This window comes from Pollachius pollachius (genome assembly GCF_949987615.1).
Source record: "Pollachius pollachius genome assembly, chromosome: 7".
Taxonomy (NCBI): Eukaryota; Metazoa; Chordata; class Actinopteri; order Gadiformes; family Gadidae; genus Pollachius; species Pollachius pollachius.
Genome location: NC_136940.1, coordinates 5,307,322 through 5,325,943, shown reverse-complemented (window position 1 = coordinate 5,325,943; position 18,622 = coordinate 5,307,322). Strand labels below are relative to the sequence as shown.

The 18,622-nt window shown below is 48.9% G+C and overlaps 1 protein-coding gene across 1 annotated transcript in view; it reads left to right on the top strand.

Moving 5' to 3' along the window:
* The window catches only part of kdm4b (lysine (K)-specific demethylase 4B), a 48,439-nt gene extending 32,847 nt beyond the window's left edge, over positions 1–15,592 (top strand). Inside the window, 12 exon segments of the mRNA XM_079739954.1 lie at positions 270–469; positions 674–773; positions 1,695–1,858; positions 2,241–2,442; positions 4,158–4,234; positions 6,246–6,301; positions 6,698–6,806; positions 11,290–11,484; positions 11,878–12,054; positions 12,818–12,937; positions 13,123–13,215; positions 13,626–15,592. Coding sequence (XP_079596080.1) covers positions 270–469; positions 674–773; positions 1,695–1,858; positions 2,241–2,442; positions 4,158–4,234; positions 6,246–6,301; positions 6,698–6,806; positions 11,290–11,484; positions 11,878–12,054; positions 12,818–12,937; positions 13,123–13,215; positions 13,626–14,090 — 1,958 coding nt within the window. The 3' untranslated portion in view covers positions 14,091–15,592.
* Positions 15,593–18,622: the final 3,030 nt, after the last annotated feature.

Sequence of the window (18,622 nt, the reverse complement as noted above, 5' to 3'; positions counted from 1 at the left end):
TACAAATTAAATCACGTTGATGAAGGATAGTTTGGACTGTGTGGATGCTTTTGATTAATGCATCTTTTAACATGCGAGCCAACGGCAGCTTTGATGCATGTCTCTTTGTTATGGGGTCTATCCTACATCTAAAATAATGCTATCTACAGCATTATTTTACATTTCATGTTTAAAGGGGCCTTCAAGGGGGTCGTTTGTTCCGTGTTTACTCCAGCAATCCCTCCCCTCATTCGTCACTAACCCCCCCTCCCCTCCTGCTTGCTGTCCAGAGCCCTCGGTCCCGGCGCTTCACCCCAGCGAAGAGGCGGGCAAGAAGAAGCAGAGACGTCCGAAGAAGTCGTACTCCAAAGCCATACCCATCAACACCTTTGAGGAGGCCTTTGAGCAGTTCGCCAAGGCCGGCATCAAGATCCCCACGGACGATACGCTACACGCCTGTAAGACGGAGACTACTATGGACCCCGCCCAGGTAGAGAAACATCCGATCCTTCCAGCTCTATTTCCCCAACCCGGCAGCAGAGAATGTGTTTCCATCATGTTGTCATGGTTTCCCCCCCCCCAGCTAACGACCACTCTGTGAGTAAGGGCTATTCCTGTGCGTCTCTTTGGTCGTGTTGAATAAGGACTAAAGCAGCTCTGTGATGTGTCCCTGTGTCCCCCCCCCCCCCCCCAGTCGTCCTACTCCAAGATGAAGAGCAGACGTCACCCCCTCACCAAGCCCCCGAAGCGCTCTCCTCTTTCCATCGTCAAACAGGAGCACTCCAGTGATGAAGGTCAGACGCACACACAAACTCATACACGCTCACACACACTTGCCCGATAAGGGCTTTCATCTTACAGCCTCTCTATCTGTCCGTGCCCCTATCAGTCTTTCCTAACCCAGTCACACCCATTGATTTTTCTTTTTCTTCTTCATAATCCCCTCCATCAAAGAAATCCACACATTTACTCAATTGAAGCGCATGTTAAAATATCAGTTTACAGATTAAAATTCATACAGTACCAGACTAAAGCGTGCCATTGACGTTTGGATAATAAGCAGCGGTCTGAAAATCAAAGGCTGTATCTTGGATGTCTGTCTGCCTCTGTGGCTTTGTAAGTTGAGATATAAGTTCTGTTTGGGAAGACGTGATGGTCCCATCCTACTGTTGGCCTCCTTCCCATCTTACCCATCCCGTCCTTGGCTTCCATGTTTGCCCCCAGTGTCAACTCGCTGTCCACAGCCAACGTTTTAGATGTGGCGAAGCTCATGCTTTTATAATGGATGCCTTTCTTTCATCCTATACCACTTTCCCTCACTCATCGATCTTCTTTCTTTCACTTTCCTTTTATTATTTCTCGCGCTCTGTCTCATCAATCTCCTTCATGTGTGTCTCTCGCTCTTGCTCTCTCCATGTCCTTCTCTCTCCTACAGTTCATATACAGTTTTCTGCTCAGGCCTAACCAACCAATTTGTAGACTAGCAGATTTTCTAACAGTGGGAGGGGGACAAAGTGGACTCAAATAAAGAATTCCATAGAGTACTCTATGGATATTTTTCAAGTAAATGGCTGCAGTGATTATATTTACAAAGTTCAGGTGGTGAAGGTTATATCCCCCATATTTTCCATTTCAACACTTTCCATTAGTCCAGAGATGTATTTGTTAGATATAAGAGCTTTCCACTCATGCTGGAAACCCTCCATGTTTCGCAGAGCTATCCCCCTCCATGCCACTAGAGGGCGACATGAAGAAGAACGAGCACCTGTGGCAGAACCAATCTTCACCAAACTTCCTGGCCGAGAAGGCCTTCAACGCGGCCGTGGCCAACCTGGATCCCTACTGCGCCGTCTGCTCTCTGTTTTGTCCCTACACCAAGGTGGGACCGTTAAGCCGCTAAGTGCATATTAAAGAGGATTAAGATAATATTTTGCTGGACTAACAAAGTGAGGAACTTAACACCTAAAGATGCATATATGAATAACCTTTACAGGACCGGTGAAGTTAAATTTTGTAGCGAACGTACTGGCAACTGGCAGCGACATTTCTGACAAGACTACCTATTGTAAGTCACTTTAGATAAAAGTGTCCGCTAAATGTAAATTGATGTATTGTACGGTGCCGAGAGTCAACCAACGACATGTATATGTTGTATTATTCCGTTAACATGCCCTTCCCTACGGTTGCCTCCCATGCGCCATCGTCTCGCACGGGGAAGTCCCCGCCTTCCTTTAACCCACGGGATGGTCTCTCCCCCCCAGCCCCCCCAGGAGCTCTTCCACTCGGACCCCAGCGCCCCGGCCCTCCCCGGACACGGCTGCCACACGCGGCCCCTGGTGCCCGAGATGTGCTTCAGCGCGGTGGCGGCCAACATGGAGCCGCTCCCGGCCAGCTCGAACATCGCGGAGGACGGTACCAGCTTGCTGCTCCGCTGCTCCTCCTGCTGCCTGCAGGTCCACACCAGTGAGTAGACCCACGACATAGAACGTTGTCCACACCAGTGAGTAGACCCACGACATAGAACGTTGTCCACACCAGTGAGTAGACCCACGACATAGAACGTTGTCCACACCAGTGAGTAGACCCACGACATAGAACGTTGTCCACACCAGTGAGTAGACCCACGACATAGAACGTTGTCCACACCAGTGAGTAGACCCACGACATAGAACGTTGTCCACACCAGTGAGTAGACCCACGACATAGAACGTTGTCCACACCAGTGAGTAGACCCACGACATAGAACGTTGTCCACACCAGTGAGTAGACCCACGACATAGAACGTTGTCCACACCAGTGAGTAGACCCACGACATAGAACGTTGTCCACACCAGTGAGTAGACCCACGACATAGAACGTTGTCCACACCAGTGAGTAGACCCACGACATAGAACGTTGTCCACACCAGTGAGTAGACCCACGACATAGAACGTTGTCCACACCAGTGAGTAGACCCACGACATAGAACGTTGTCCACACCAGTGAGTAGACCCACGACATAGAACGTTGTCCACACCAGTGAGTAGACCCACGACATAGAACGTTGTCCACACCAGTGAGTAGACCCACGACATAGAACGTTGTCCACACCAGTGAGTAGACCCACGACATAGAACGTTGTCCACACCAGTCAGTAGACCCACGACATAGAACGTTGTCCACACCAGTGAGTAGACCCACGACATAGAACGTTGTCCACACCAGTGAGTAGACCCACGACATAGAACGTTGTCCACACCAGTGAGTAGACCCACGACATAGAACGTTGTCCACACCAGTGAGTAGACCCACGACATAGAACGTTGTCCACACCAGTGAGTAGACCCACGACATAGAACGTTGTCCACACCAGTGAGTAGACCCACGACATAGAACGTTGTCCACACCAGTGAGTAGACCCACGACATAGAACGTTGTCCACACCAGTGAGTAGACCCACGACATAGAACCGTGCACCCTAGTCCGCTCGTTCCTCTGAGCCGGGCCTTGATGTGCAGGTCATTTAAAGGGTTGATATTATGCAACCAGTTGTGAGACTGATTAGCCATTACAGGCATTTTGGAAAGCTGCCTTTTCCTGTGTTTTAGTGACATCACAAGTGGGCGTGTCCACCTAGATTTATTCTGGATGTGCTGGAGTCATTTAAAGGGGACATATCATACCACCAGGTGTGAGTGTGATTAGCCATTACAAGCAGGTTTGAAAATGTGCAGCATTGTGACATCACAGGTTGGCGTGTCTATCTATCCGTCACACATCTAGGTGGACACGCCCACCTGTGATGTCACAATGCTGCACATTTTGAAAACGGTTTGTAATGGCTAATCACACTCACACCTGGTGGTATGATATGTCCCCTTTAAACAGGACCTTGTCCAAAATGGCTTCCTACCTCTGAGCCTCTCTTTCGAAATATTTCCCCCATCCTCAATCAGACCGATCAGGATCAATGTAGTTGATGTACAGACAATGAGGTTTTAATGGGTAAAAAAAATAGAATGAGGATGGAATAACGATTTGGACCTTGGCTGACTGTGTTGGTTTCTATTCCAACATGCCGGTCCACTGTTCATCTTGATTGACGAGCGCAGGCTCCGTTCTAATCCCATGACAGATATATGAACTCTGTGTGCTGCAGCTGCTGTGTCGGTGGTGAGCTCTGTGTTTGTGTTTGGCAGGTTGCTATGGCGTCAAGCCTGACATGGTCCAGAAGTCCTGGACCTGCTCCCGGTGTGCCTCCGAGGCCTGGGCGGTGGTGAGTCAACCCCGCACACACACACGCATCACACAGCACGGCGACAGTACGACCTCATAGCCAAACTCATTTGTGACACCGCAAACCCTGAACCTATTTGTGAAATCGCAAACCCTGAACTCATTTGTGACGTCGCAAACCCTGAACCCATTTGTGACGTCGCAAACCCTGAACCCATTTGTGACGTCGCAAACCCTGAACCCATTTGTGACGCCGCAAACCCTGAACCCATTTGTGACGCCGCAAACCCTGAACTCATTTGTGACGCCGCAAACCCTGAACTCATTTGTGACGCCGCAAACCCTGAACTCATTTGTGACGTCGCAAAACCTGAACCCATTTGTGACGTCGCAAACCCTGAACCCATTTGTGACGTCGCAAACCCTGAACCCATTTGTGACGTCGAAAACCCTGAACTCATTTGTGACGTCGCAAACCCTGAACCCATTTGTGACGTCGCAAACCCTGAACCCATTTGTGACGTCGCAAACCCTGAACCCATTTGTGACGTCGCAAACCCTGAACCCATTTGTGTCGTCGCAAACCCTGAACTCATTTGTGACGTCGCAAACCCTGAACTCATTTGTGACGTCGCAAACCCTGAACTCATTTGTGACGTCGCAAACCCTGAACCCATTTGTGACGTCGCAAAACCTGAACCCATTTGTGACGTCGCAAACCCTGAACCCATTTGTGACGTCGCAAACCCTGAACCCATTTGTGACGTCGCAAACCCTGAACCCATTTGTGACGTCGCAAACCCTGAACCCATTTGTGACGTCGCAAACCCTGAACCCATTTGTGACGTCGCAAACCCTGAACCCATTTGTGACGTCGCAAACCCTGAACCCATTTGTGACGTCGCAAACCCTGAACTCATTTGTGTCGTCGCAAACCCTGAACTCATTTGTGACGTCGCAAACCCTGAACCCATTTGTGACGTCGCAAACCCTGAACCCATTTGTGACGTCGCAAACCCTGAACCCATTTGTGACGTCGCAAACCCTGAACTCATTTGTGACGTCGCAAACCCTGAACTCATTTGTGACATCACAAACCCTGAACTCATTTGTGACATCACAAACCCTGAACTCATTTGTGACGTCGCAACCTAAAACCCCGAACCCATTTCTGACACTCAACCCCTAACCCGAACCCATTTGTGACATCACAACCCCTAACCATGAACTTTAACCTGACATCAAAACCCCTAACCTGAACCCATTTGTGACCGCACAACCCCTAACCGTGAACCATTTTGTCAAAACACAACTCCTAACCCGAAATAATTTGTGACATCACAACCCCTTAACGTGAACTTTCACGTTACATCACCACATTTACCACGAAGTCAGTTTTGTGACGTCACAAAATTGAACTTAAACTTGGTTATGTGGCATCAAAACAACTTCCCTAATGTCACACCTGTGACATCACAACACAGTACCTGAACTCAGTTCTGCCACCAAACCTCAAAGGATGAAAAGATTGTATTCTTCGATGATTTAAATGCATAGTATGTGAGTCTTATTTAATGAGTGGAGAAATGCATTTATATCCATATAATGGTTTTCTAATGAGCAAATGTAATGGGCCCTGTCTATAATGTTGGGGGAAAGCAGTGAATCAGCACAGTGGCCGCACTTAAAGTTCTCTGCTTGACTGGCTTCCATCCCTGAAACGGGGGTTGGTGTGTTTCTTGAAATTAGTGAAAAATACATAATGGTGTAATTAACGGCCATGCTTAATTCAATTTACCACACCTCCTCCTTAAACATCTGTGCATTTTAGCTAGGCTGGGGAGAATTATGGCCAGCAAGTGGGAGACCCAACACAGGTCAACACACAGCCACAGGTCCTCATAACGTCTGGAGGAAGAGTACTGTTTACAGTGTTTAGATGCCTTTTCGATCTACCTATTTTCCTTTTATAGGCGACTAGTCGGATGCCTATTTCTGCGGCTGAATAAGTAAAGATAATCTGACTAATGAATTGTCCTTATGTTGCATAGGAGTGCTGTCTCTGTAACCTGAGGGGCGGAGCCTTGAAGAGAACGGTAGACAACAGGTGAGTGACCTCACCCAGGTAGACGCAGGCACACCCAGTTACACATTACACACAGTACTCTGGGAACACATACTTCACCACACCGCTAATGATGACCACAAACATGATGTGTCCCGTATAGATTCAACATGAAGATGGTCCAAATAAGGAAAAGGCGCGATAATTAATCATTTCAATTAAAATAGTTTGGAGCGAAATGTCCCCGGCTCAAAACCTACCAAAGATCATGGTGACGGTGGAGGCACACAGAGGATAAAATATGATGATGATGAAGATAATACAACTACATGAAGCTCCACAAGTCAGTTAGTGCCGTCCAGTAAGCCCAGATGGGCTGCAACCTCATAACCATCCCCACTGTGAACTCTGCTCCCCCCCCCCCCTCCCCCGTGCCAGGTGGGTCCACGTCATCTGTGCCATTGCCGTGGCCGAGGCGCGCTTCGTCAACGCCATCGACAGGGAGCCCGTGGACGTCAGCGCCGTCCCGGACACGCGAAAGAGCCTGGTGAGTTCGAGAGGCGCCGGGCGCGACTCCCAATGTCGTTCAGTGTGAAGCCAAACGCACACGCGCTCATTGCCGACATGCCTCTCCATTGTATGGTACTAATGACGTTTGGGTTGAGTGGTTGTTAATGCATTTGGTCGGTTGTTTTTACGGGGGGCACTTTAAAAGGATTAGGTCTGACGCTCTTGATGTTTAATTGATGCAGTGTGGAGTTCAATGGACTGGGACCAGAGGAAACACGAGGAGGAGGGCTCTTTACTGCATCATTTTATTTTTTTTATGCAAACCGTCAGACCTACATGCTGTTCTACCAACGGGGATGTGGGTGGGCTGAGACCGGTTCGTGTCATATGTTGGGTCCCTCTGGCGACAGCAGTGTCCTAAGCGACTCTCATGGAAATCAAACACAAACGTTAAATTTCCACCTACCGGTGTTGTTGTCTTGGACGAGCACTCTGACAGTTGTACCGGGGGAGTCTACTGGCCTGGTTTTAGCATAACTGTGCTCTTGTTAACGTTAATGCTATGGTCTTCTTCCACATCATCCATAGCAACCGCATCATTCTTTTATCAATCTTTCTTTCCTTGCCTCCTCCTCCTCCTTCTCCTCCACTCCAGATTTTCCTCACTTGCTTCTTCACTTGTGTGCTTTTTGTTCCCCCTCACTTCCTCCCCGACGTTTCACGTCCTGTCACTCATTCATGCTTTTGTGTCTCTCCCGACACCTCTCTGTGGGTCATTCCTCCTGCCACACGCTCTCTCGGCTGGATGGATGGATGGATAGATAGACGGAGGGACGGCTGGTAGTTTTGTAGAAATAGATGTGTGGAGCAGAGCGGCAGAATAATCAGCTGTCACTTCTCACTGTGCCAAATGAACTGCATCGATCCCGTGGGCGCCATGAAATTTTCACATTGTTGCCGCCTGTTTAGGTTCTCCCCCTTCCTCCCTCACTTCCCTCCCTCCTTCCTTGCTCTCTTTTCTCTCCTCGTCTTCTTTCCTTCTTCTCCTCCCTCTATATTGGTCTCATCTCCTCCTCCTCCTCCTCCTCTTCCTCCTCCACACCATCTACGAGCAATCGGACCCCGCCCTCCCCCTCTGAACGGTCCCTTATTAAAGAACCGGTGGGCACCGGTTTGTGTCCATCTTTGTTGAAGCCTGTTGCCATGATACAGACGACTGGGCACAACCAGAGACAGGTCTCCAACCCATTGTGCCACTTCTGTTATCTGAGAGCACTCCGGTAGCTAAGTCTAGTGCTGATTTCAGGAAATGACAAAAAAGCCGCCGGGGGAAAATAAGCACGCGACAAACAAATGAAAAGTGGCAAAACGCCCAAACCCCAAAGTGACACCTGCCAGTTCCCTCTGTTCTCCCCTGCAGCTGTGCCTGTTACCCCCCCCCCCCCCCGTCTGAACCGCGACTTTACCCAGAGAGAAGAGTCAATTAGTCGTCAGCCAGGCAGGGAGACATCGCCCACAGGGGCCTTGCTGAGAGGCTCTGTCGTACATTCTCCTCCGTCACCTCCGCCCAAATGAAGTATTGACATTTTAATAAAGAATTTTTATTTTTGTATCGAACCCCATTCCCAGCGCTCCTGCTGTGGCTGCTCTGAATGTAATTCTTTTGAGTGTGTGTGTGTGTGTGTGTGTGTGTGTGTGTGTGTGTGTGTGTGTGTGTGTGTGTGTGTGTGAGACACTGAGTAATGAAAGACCGTGAGAGGCACAGACGGAGAGAGAGAGGCTGTTAGATGAAAGCCCTCAGCGAGGTGTGTGTGTGTGTGTGTGTGTGTGTGTGTGTGTGTGTGTGTGGGCCGTGTCAGACAGACGAACGATAATGCACAGTTGATAAGCAACCATTTGGATGCACTAAACAATAGAGTGAAACCGTTGCAGTGTTCTGTGTGCTGGGGATGGGAAGGAGAGAGACACGGCGGGAGGGTAAATTCAAGGGTATTTGTTTGGCCGATGGAACTGCCGAGTCTGTTTCTGGTCCTACTGGGAATAGTGGGTGCCATAATGATCCCACTCCTCAGATAACACAGCATGTTTCTCACGCTTCACACTCCGATTTTGAGGACCTTGGGAGAGGGAGAGAGAGAGAGGGGGAGAGAGAGAGAGGGGGAGGGAGAGAGAGAGAGGGGGAGAGAGAGAGAGAGAGAGAGGGGGGGGGGGAGAGGGGGAGAGAGAGAGAGAGAGGGGGAGAGAGAGAGAGAGAGAGAGGGGGGGGTGAGGGGGAGAGAGAGAGGGGGGGAGAGGGAGAGGGACAACGGGGGTGGAGGAGAGGGTGTGTTTACAAATGGAACTTGATAGGAGAGCGTCTCAATGGTGACGTGGAGACCGGTGAAAGCAGGTCTCTTGAATCTCTGCCGTCAGATATGAGAGGGGCCCTTATTTTCCAATCTGTATATGAATCAGCCGCAGTTCAAACCCGGGGATGAAAAAGCATGTTTTCACAGCGCGCCGGGAAAGTCTCTGTAGTGGCTGATGCTTGGTTGTGCCCATTCAGCTCTTTTTTGATTCAAGAGACTTGTTAGTGGTACGCAGCCCAAAGACTCCCTCTTCAGAGGCAGGGAGAAGGGGATGAGAGACCAGCATCTATGTTTTATAAGTGTTCAGTCGGCTCGCCTTGTCGGAGTGCTTTCGACTGCAGAGCCCGACCGAGTGCAAGCGGTTCTGGTGAGTCGTCTTTTGACTCGTGCGGATCCACTTTTTTTCCCTCCATTTGTTGTTGTAGCTTCAACCGAAATGGGTCACACACACACACTGAAGGGTTTTTAATGAATTAGTTTGTTCACGGCGTTTATATAGCGCCTTTCAGGACACCCGAAGCGCTTTACATCGTGGGTGCGCGTGCTTCAGTCAGCAGAATACATCCTTGCTGTTAATGCGATTTTTGTATTTTCTCCCACACATAAGTTTATAGCCCGACTCGACGGCAAAGCGAAGGAGGTAAACACATCACCGCCGCGCGAATGCCAACTAGTATCTGAATAGCGGTGTGTTTGTATGGAAGGTTGGTGTTGGTGTCGTTGGGGTGGCTCGGAATTTGAAGGAAAAGTCTAGATTTTAAGAATAGCAATGACGGCTGTGAGCTCCCCCCAAACAGATGGCTAGAGACAGGGAACTACAGACAGTGACAGAAACGATCCCGCCGGAGAAAGTATGCTAGTGTCTGTGTGTAGGGACTCTGAGCAGGTAGAGAGGAGGCTGTCACCAGAGTCCCCATTTCCCCCGGTCGTTTCACCGTGGAAACCAGCGCCTGTGCGTGCTTGTGTCTGCGGCAGGTGCGTGCGGAACATATGAATCGTGTTTTATCTGACGTTGATGAATGGAAATGAATGCAAATGAGGTGTTCTTTGAAGAACGAAGGTTGGGGCGGGGGGGACTGGGGACGGAGGGGCTAGACTCCCAGACGTTCTCGATGTGGGGCAGATCTCCAGGGATGTGGACCTCGCACGGCCTCTGTGTAATGCGTGGTCCTGTGTAGCGCAACCGGTAGGGGAAGACGTTAACACTGCTAGGGTAAGGGGATGGCTTCCCACTGGTAAAGAATGGCATTAAAGGCTAAGTGCGGTTGAGAACGGTTCGGTCTGGGTCTCACAAAGTGTTGGTGATCTTTTCCGTGGTACTTTTGTCGACGATACCATAAAACACAATGTTTCACAATGAAAACACAAGCGGTCTGCTAGCTTAAACGCTTTTCCAAGCTGGTCGTCTTCCACCCGCTCCACGGAAGCCTAACAAATCCCATCGGACAACAAAGCGGCAGAGTAGAGTTTCAAACGTTGCTGCATCCCTCGCCTACAAATCGTTTTTGTGTGACAAGTACAGTAGGTAATCAAGCGATCTCTCGTGGCCGCTGTGGTGGTAGGTGAGGTTTTGGTGAAGGAACCGTGGTGAGGGCAACCCTCTCCTCTCCCACACCGCACTCCCCTCAGACATGCTATGGCTGAGCATAGTGGAGTGAGGGCGACGTTTGAGCAAGGCACTTACAGTGACCAAAGTAAACGGTTCGAGTCCCGTCGGGGCCTAAGCCATGCTATGAGATGTATGCTCTCATGGTGTTTAATGATGCGTTTGGGGGATACTGCCCACCTAATGGTGTGTGTGTGTGTGTGTGTGTGTGTGTGTGTGTGTGTGTGTGTGTGTGTGTGTGTGTGTGTGTGTGTGTGTGTGTGTGTGTGTGTGTGTGTGTGTGTGTGTGTGTGTGTGTGTGTGTGTGTTTGAAGTGATTATTTTTGTATCCAAAAGCTTGAACGACACTCTCCTCCCAAACTGCATCCTTTACAACTGCTTGCCCTTTTGGGGGCTCTGGGCAGGGGGTTGTCATAAATATTTAGCCTGTTAAGCCCTTTGACACTGTATTGGTGATTAAGGCCTATACAAATAAAATTGAATTGAATCCTGGCACCCCCCCCCCCCCCGAACCTGACCCGCACTGGTTCTGACCCCCTCGTCGTCTTCTTTGTCCATCCCCGCAGAAGTGCGTGTACTGCCACACCCAGAGCGACAAGCCCAACGCGGGCGCCTGCATCCAGTGTACCCACGACAACTGCTCCACCTCCTTCCACGTCACGTGCGCGCACATCGCCGGCGTGGTCATCAAGCCCGCCGATTGGCCCTACCTCGTGTCCGTCACCTGCCACAAGCACAAGGTCCAGAGTCCTGTGGAGAAGGCAAGTTGGGTTTGACCTCTGACCCTTTTAAAGGGGCTATGTTTACTAGAAGAAGCAGGTGTATTGGTTATAACTGCGCAGAGGTATCGATTGGTTAGTGTACTTTGCGCCAAAGATATTTGTAAGTCACATTGAAATCATAGCTTTTGAAAGGTTTACTTTTTTGTTTTAGTTCTCCATGATTGATTGTTGGATTAAATTGCTCAGGCATTAATGTATTTAGATGATTCAGTCAATAACAGAATAATAATAATAATAATAATAGCCCTGATCCTCCTCCTAATCATTAAAGGGTCTTGAATACCAATAAAAACAGCATTAATACCATGACACTGTAGCTCCACCCAGTTGTACTTCCTGTGCTCACTGTCACCTCTGATTCCCCCCCGACAGACCGCCATCCTCCTCAAGGGGCCCAAGGGGCCCGCCATGGGCCAGCGGGTGATTGGTCGCTGCAGCGACGGCTGGTACTACCACTGCACTGTGATTGGCGTAGCCACGCAGACCTACTACGAGGTCAACTTTGACGACGGCTCCTACTGTGACAACCTTCATCCGGAGAACGTGGTGGTGGGTCTTCCTCACCGTCCACCCCCCCCCCGGGGGCTGTAGTTTCCCCCTGGCTGTCGAAACATCAGCGTGGGACGCCCTTTGCGAAGCCCAAATGACGCGACATAGTGATCCACGTCCAAAACAGTCCGATACTGAAACCCAGCCCTGCTGCTTTCATGCGCTGGGCTGCGTTCAAACAACATTATTAAATTTGTTTTTTTCTACAAATAGGAAATGACATTGGCACTTTAGGGAATAAGGTTAATAAAAAGGGTATTGCGTATTTGATTGAGAGACTATTTTAGAGGTATTCTTGTATCTTTTGTGATTTAGTTCAGTTTATTGAGCAAGACTCCGATGTGCCAACCTTTTGAGATGGATTTATGCTGCTTATAAACCCATTCTGTCATAAGATCGGGATGGCACATCAAAATCCCATTAAAACGTGTTTCATTTGTTCGTGTTAATGGATTATTGTTGCTGTTGTTGATGCGGATGGGACTGACTTGCATGGTTTTATGATTATTGTCGTTTTGCTTCATAGCTGATCTCATGTTTGTTTGTCTCTCCTACGCCTTCCATCCCTAACTCCTCTCTCCTCTCCCCTTTCCCTCTCCTTCTCTCTTCTCCCCTTAACTCCTGCTCTCCCCCTCCCCTCTTCTCCTCCTCCTCCTCCTCCTCTCCCTTCTCTGTCCCACTCCCTCTGGCCCTCCTCCTCCTCTGTCCTCTCCATTCCCTGGGCTCTCCTCCTCTACCTCCCTTCTCCTCCTCCTCCTCCCAGAGCCACGACTGCCTGTCCGGCGGACCCCCGGAGACGGGGGAGCTGATGGTGGTCCACACCGCCGAGGGCAATGTCCTCAACGCCTCCTTCGTCAAGTCACACGTCAATAGACAGTACCAGGTACACACACACACACACACACACACACACACACACACACACACACACACACACACACACACACACACACACACACACACACACACACACACACACTATTATTACCATGAGTGGTGTTTTATACTGGTGGATAACCAAATGATTGTGCTGAATTTGGTGTCCCTCCCTGCCGGCGCTCTCTCCAGGTGGAGTTCCAGGACCAGAGCCAGCTGCTGTTGAAGCACACTGAGATCTACTCTCTGCAGCACGAGCTGCCCAAGAGGGTCCGAGCCCGCCTGGTCAGTATCACGGCCCGTTTCCTCCTATCATTTGCATCGATGGGCCTGTTTCGGGGGGGGCGTTTTGCCTCGCTGTCTGTCCCGAAGCGGTCCCTACATCTGAAAACAGCTCAATATTTCCCTCGAGTTCTTTCCTTTCTGTCGCTTAGAACACGGAGGCGTGAATCACCCGGAACGACACACTTTTAGCCTGTGCAATATTGCACCGAGACTTGACATGAAAAAACACCTCTGTAATTTGTCATCCATTAAAAAGAGAGAGAGGCTCAACTGTGTGGAAAAACCGGGCCGTGAACGTCCTTTTCTTTACACTTTAGTCTCAATCACCCATGAAACAGTTGAGGGCCATTAAACGTTCCACTGGTTACATGAGGCAGGGTTATTAACGCCCGACCTTGTTGCCATTCCAGGCCATCCCGGCTCCCAGCGTCGACCCCGCCGCCGACGGCGCCCAGGCCGCCAAACGCCGCTGCCTTCCCTCCAAGACCTCCACGCCGCCGGCCCCCCACCCCCAGAACCCCGCCGTCACCCCCGACCCTCACAGTGTTACGCCCCTCCCCCTCGCCGGCCACGCCCCCTGCCCCTCCCCTGCCCTCACAGACTCCGCCCACATGGACCAGTGCGACGCCCTGGCCGTCGCGGCGGCGGTGGCCGGCATCGAGGCGCCGTTCCCGCTGGTCTCGGACCCCACGCTCACGTCGGTGTTGGCGCCGTACGTGGCGTCGTTGGGCTCTGAACCGCAGTCGTCGCCGCCGCCGCCGCCGCATCACCTGGGCTCGGAGGACTACACGCTGAGCACCGGCTTCGTGTCCTACATGGAAAACCTGCTGCAGGCCCACTTCCCCCCGGAAGAGGCCCCCGACAGCCTGTATTAACACACACACACACACACACCCCCCCCGCGACCTCTGACCCCTCCGGGCCTCAGCCGCCCACAGCAGACAGGAAGTCTCTGAACGAGGCTCATGCTGGTGGTGTGTGTACGGGGTGGACAACACGGATGACAGATACTTTTAACAAAACACAAACGCACACAAACACACGCACAACCTCAGCCTGGGGAGCTGGCGTTCCGGCCCTTCCTGCCCGCTTCGCGGCGAAGTTTGTGTTTTCTGCGGTGGTGTGCGCGCAACGTATCCCGCAGTGGCAGCTAGCTAGCGAAAGGACGGGGAGTTCTGTCATCCAAACTGTGTGTAGATAAACGAGCCCTCTGGGTGGATCCAACTTCATACCTCTCCGCTTGTATTTACCTTCAGAACGGCTCCGAGGGGTTTTGTACGGAGAGAGAGGTCTCCTCCTACTCAAGGCCTCTCTGTAGCCCAGGGTTCGGGTAAACGGGTTTGAGGGCTTTTGTTACACTCTGAAAACCAGCAACAAAAAGGTCTATTTTTCGAAAACCGGTTCACATGTTCGTAGCCGTTTTTGGTGTATAAGATAAATAAAATCAAAGACGTCAATAAAAAATATGAACAGACTGTGATGACGCACGCAGCAGGAGTGAAAGAGGAAGACGCGGGTGTATTAACATGAGAATCAGTATTTAAAATGTGGTCATTGCATAGTGAAATAAACCGTTTGTGCTTGAGGAGAGCTGTTGTATTCTAAGAGGCTTGCAGTCAGGATTTGTCATTTTTCGTCAGCGAAATTGATTTTTTTTTGTGAAGCATGTGACCTTTATTTATTGAAGGCGACTTTGTTATAGCACAGCCTGACTCATCATGGACTTCCTCCGTTGAAGATAGATAATTTATTTACTCTCTTGAATAACATTGCATCAGAAATGTTTGCTTCGATCCGCTGAAAGCTGATAATGATGTCCTCCTGGCAACATTTTCGGAATATTGTCAGAACTTTCCTAAAGTTTTTAAGGATTAATGTGCTCATCATTTTTCAAGTAAATTATCTATATAATGACATGAATTTGGGCAGAAAAAGAGGATGTATTCTTTGTTTTATATAGATCTTAAATAAGAATCAATGTAGTCTATTATTAATTAACTTTTTTTTCTATACTGAAATGTTTCTATGTTGATTTTCTAGTTGAGGTTTCTTTAAAGGGGGTGGGCAATAATCAAAGCAAAGTTCTTCATATTGTGAGTTTATAGGAGTTGGACCACACCACACCAAGACGCTAAACTACTGAAAGAGTGCAGGTTTCAACAGTGTGTCACCACACAACCAATGTACATACCACAGTACATATGTCAGGCTCACTTTGTAAATGTATTGCACATATTTGTCTTATTTTGTATATTGTTTTTATCTTTTTCTTTGTTTGCCATCAATTGCTCGAACAAATTGATGTTTTATGTATCCAGACCTTATGCAACGCAGTGGTTCGTATCATAGGGATTAAAGACTGGGTTGCTATGGTCAACGCGTTTCTTGTCTTCACTCTGTTCTTCTTTATATTTAATTCTTATTTCTTTGAGTTATATCAGAACCTGATCTCATAAATAAGGCCAGCGGACCACACCAGGTCATGCAACTGCTGTTTCTAATTGGTTTAAATCGGTGCCACCCGAAATGATGTCACTTGGTGCAAGCCTGGGCCAATCATTCAAATGGCAATCAACCATTCGAATTCAAGAAGTTTGTGTTTTGGGGGGGGGGGGAATCTGCCCCATATGACCTCACTAGTGGGTGTGTCCACCTAGATCGGTGCTGGATAGATCAGTCTACCAGCCTACCCAGTGGACTGAAGTAAACGTTGCTCATCTATCCAGCAGAGATCTAGGTGGACTCGCCCACTAGAATGTCATATGGGGCCGATTTTCGAAACGGCTTCTAAGGCTCATCACACTCACACCTGGTGGTATAATATGTCCCCTTTAATGAAGGTGAGAGAGAAGCTAGCGTCTGGAGTCACTGCGGTGTGTCTCGCGAGCACATTGTACTCATGGTGGTGTTGGTAGTCTCTTGTGAGTTGCTGTCAACGCTGGTGAGCAATGGTTGGAAGGGGCGGAGGTCTTGGCCAACAGGTGTGTGTTTGCGTGTTTGATTGTGTGTTTGAGGAAGAACAAAACATTTTCATGTTGATAAAACAGTCGACCAGGATTAATATACGTCCTTGAGACTCAAGGCCTGTTTATGCCCAACCTCATATCCTCTGTTACCCTGAAATATAAGATATACCGAAGTACAAATACATACACCTTCTGTCTGTGAGTTGAGGGGAGAAAGCCTTCCAGAAACTCCTGTGTGTATTTGGGATCGACTTTTTTTTTGTATGTGGGCATTTGCCTGAGCCATTCAATGTGTGTGTGTGCAGCAGTGCTCAGTGCTGACCTCACAGGATTAGGACGGCCATTAACATTCTGAAGTGGCGGCTGGTCTTGGCACTGAGGCGTCAGAGGGGTCAGCCCGCCAATTACTTTAACAGCTCCAAACTTTGGATTATTTTTATTCATCCGGACCCGGGATGGGTGGGGGGGGGGGTGAACCAAAGACAGGCTCTGACCCAACAGGACGACCAACTTATTGTGTCTGTGTTTAGTCGTGGACCTGGAGGTAGGGATGCCAGGGAGTGTCTGCGATGACGTCCCATCGGAGGGGGAGAAACAGTCCCAGATGATTCTTTCATGGATTCTTAAATTCTGTTTTACTCACAGGAAAAACTCTGTTTAGGGTGAAACGGTACAACCTTGAGCTGAGCTGGGTACTACTTGCGGTGTCCTGTGTCGATAAAAGCATTTCATTGTTCCATCACACGATTCATGGATGGATGGATGGATATGACAGGTCGGGAGGCAATAGGAGTTCTAATCTAATTCTTAAAGGTAATTATTGGTGACCGTACATAATCACCAGCAATGCTTGTCATGTTTCAAATAAAATATCACCAACAATGGTTGGTAGGTGAGTCATTGGTATGGCCACGGTGACGGTTGCAGTATGGGCGTGGTTAGATAATCTGTGAACACGGTGACTGTGGGCGCAGTCATTTCAACAATAACCATTGCTGGAGCAAACCTGGGTGTGGCCAGTTGAGCTCCAGAGACATATAAAGTGTGTGTGTTGTATCAATGATCATGGTGTTGTGTTGTGTTGTGACGCTATACTTCAAGCTTATGACAAACCCCTACTGCTGAATCAAGGTAGTGTTCAGGTGAGCGTGAGTTAATGTGGGTCTCCAAGGACAACACAGAAATGTGAACGTACCATGGGAAATGTTAGTGATCCTCATTTGCATCGTTTCATTTTTATTTGTTTACTTCTATGAAACCATTTCTAGGACATTTCTCAAGTACGTACGGGAAAGATTATGGCTGCTGGGGGAGGGACCTCTCCTCGCCCCTTCTTGACAGGTCTTTGTGTTTCTGTAAAGGTCCGGAGGAGCCTGTGAAAAGAGCAGAATAAAAAGAATAACGCTAAGTGCTTTTTTTTTAATGAAGTGCATCCAGTCATACACAGCAAATAAATAGCCGCCCCCTCCGAGCTCGTAATCGCTCCATTAGTCTGAGAGACCAAGGACCCCTCTCTCTCTCTCTCTCTCTCTCTCTCTCTCTCTCTCTCTCTCTCTCTCTCTTTCTCTCTCTCTCTCTCTCTCTCTGTCTCTCTCTCTGTCTCACCTCTCTCTCTCTCCTGCTCTCTCTATCTCTTGTTTCCCTTTTGGATTAGACCGGCTGCATCCATCATCGCATTTGCATGCTCAATACACACACACACACACACACACACACACACACACACACATAAATATAGAGACAACCCTGACAGATCTGTTTCTTCATCCTTGTCTTTACACACACACACACGCACGCACGCACACACACACCTATTCTCTTTTCTTTTGACAGTTTATCTGAAGGCTTCTATAGGTCTTCCAGTAAGATGTGAATAACAATTGCATTTATAATCCCATGTCCTCGGTCGATTTATACTCAATCATTAAATTGGTTGAGAGCCATGCATTTTTTGAGGTCATGTCAGATTGTGGTGATTTATTAATTTAGCACATTAGAACCAGCACACAATTAGTGGATCGCTACTCAAAGAACTCCAAGTGAATGTCAAAAGAAAATGAATGAAAGAATGCAAAAACGTATTCATGCTAATTTTACAAGTGATTGAACGGGTGAAAATGTCATTTACTTCATGAATTTAGTCCGATGAATGGGCAAATGGGCGGTGTGTAGCTTAAAAGGGAAGGGCAGCAGCTTGGAGCAAGACTAGCCGACGCACTGACAGCTAGAGTGCTTATCAGTATGTGACTCATACTCATTTTCCCTCCATTTTGCTTTTCATTTTTCTGCCGGTTTGCCCTCTGCTACTTCACCCGCTAAAAATCTAATTTCAGGCACAATTAGCCTTTAGCACATCCACGGCGGCGGCTACTTTCGCGCGTATTCCTCTAATCCTTTGTGAACATCTAGTCTTTTCACCCGTCCCAATGTCAGTCCTAATT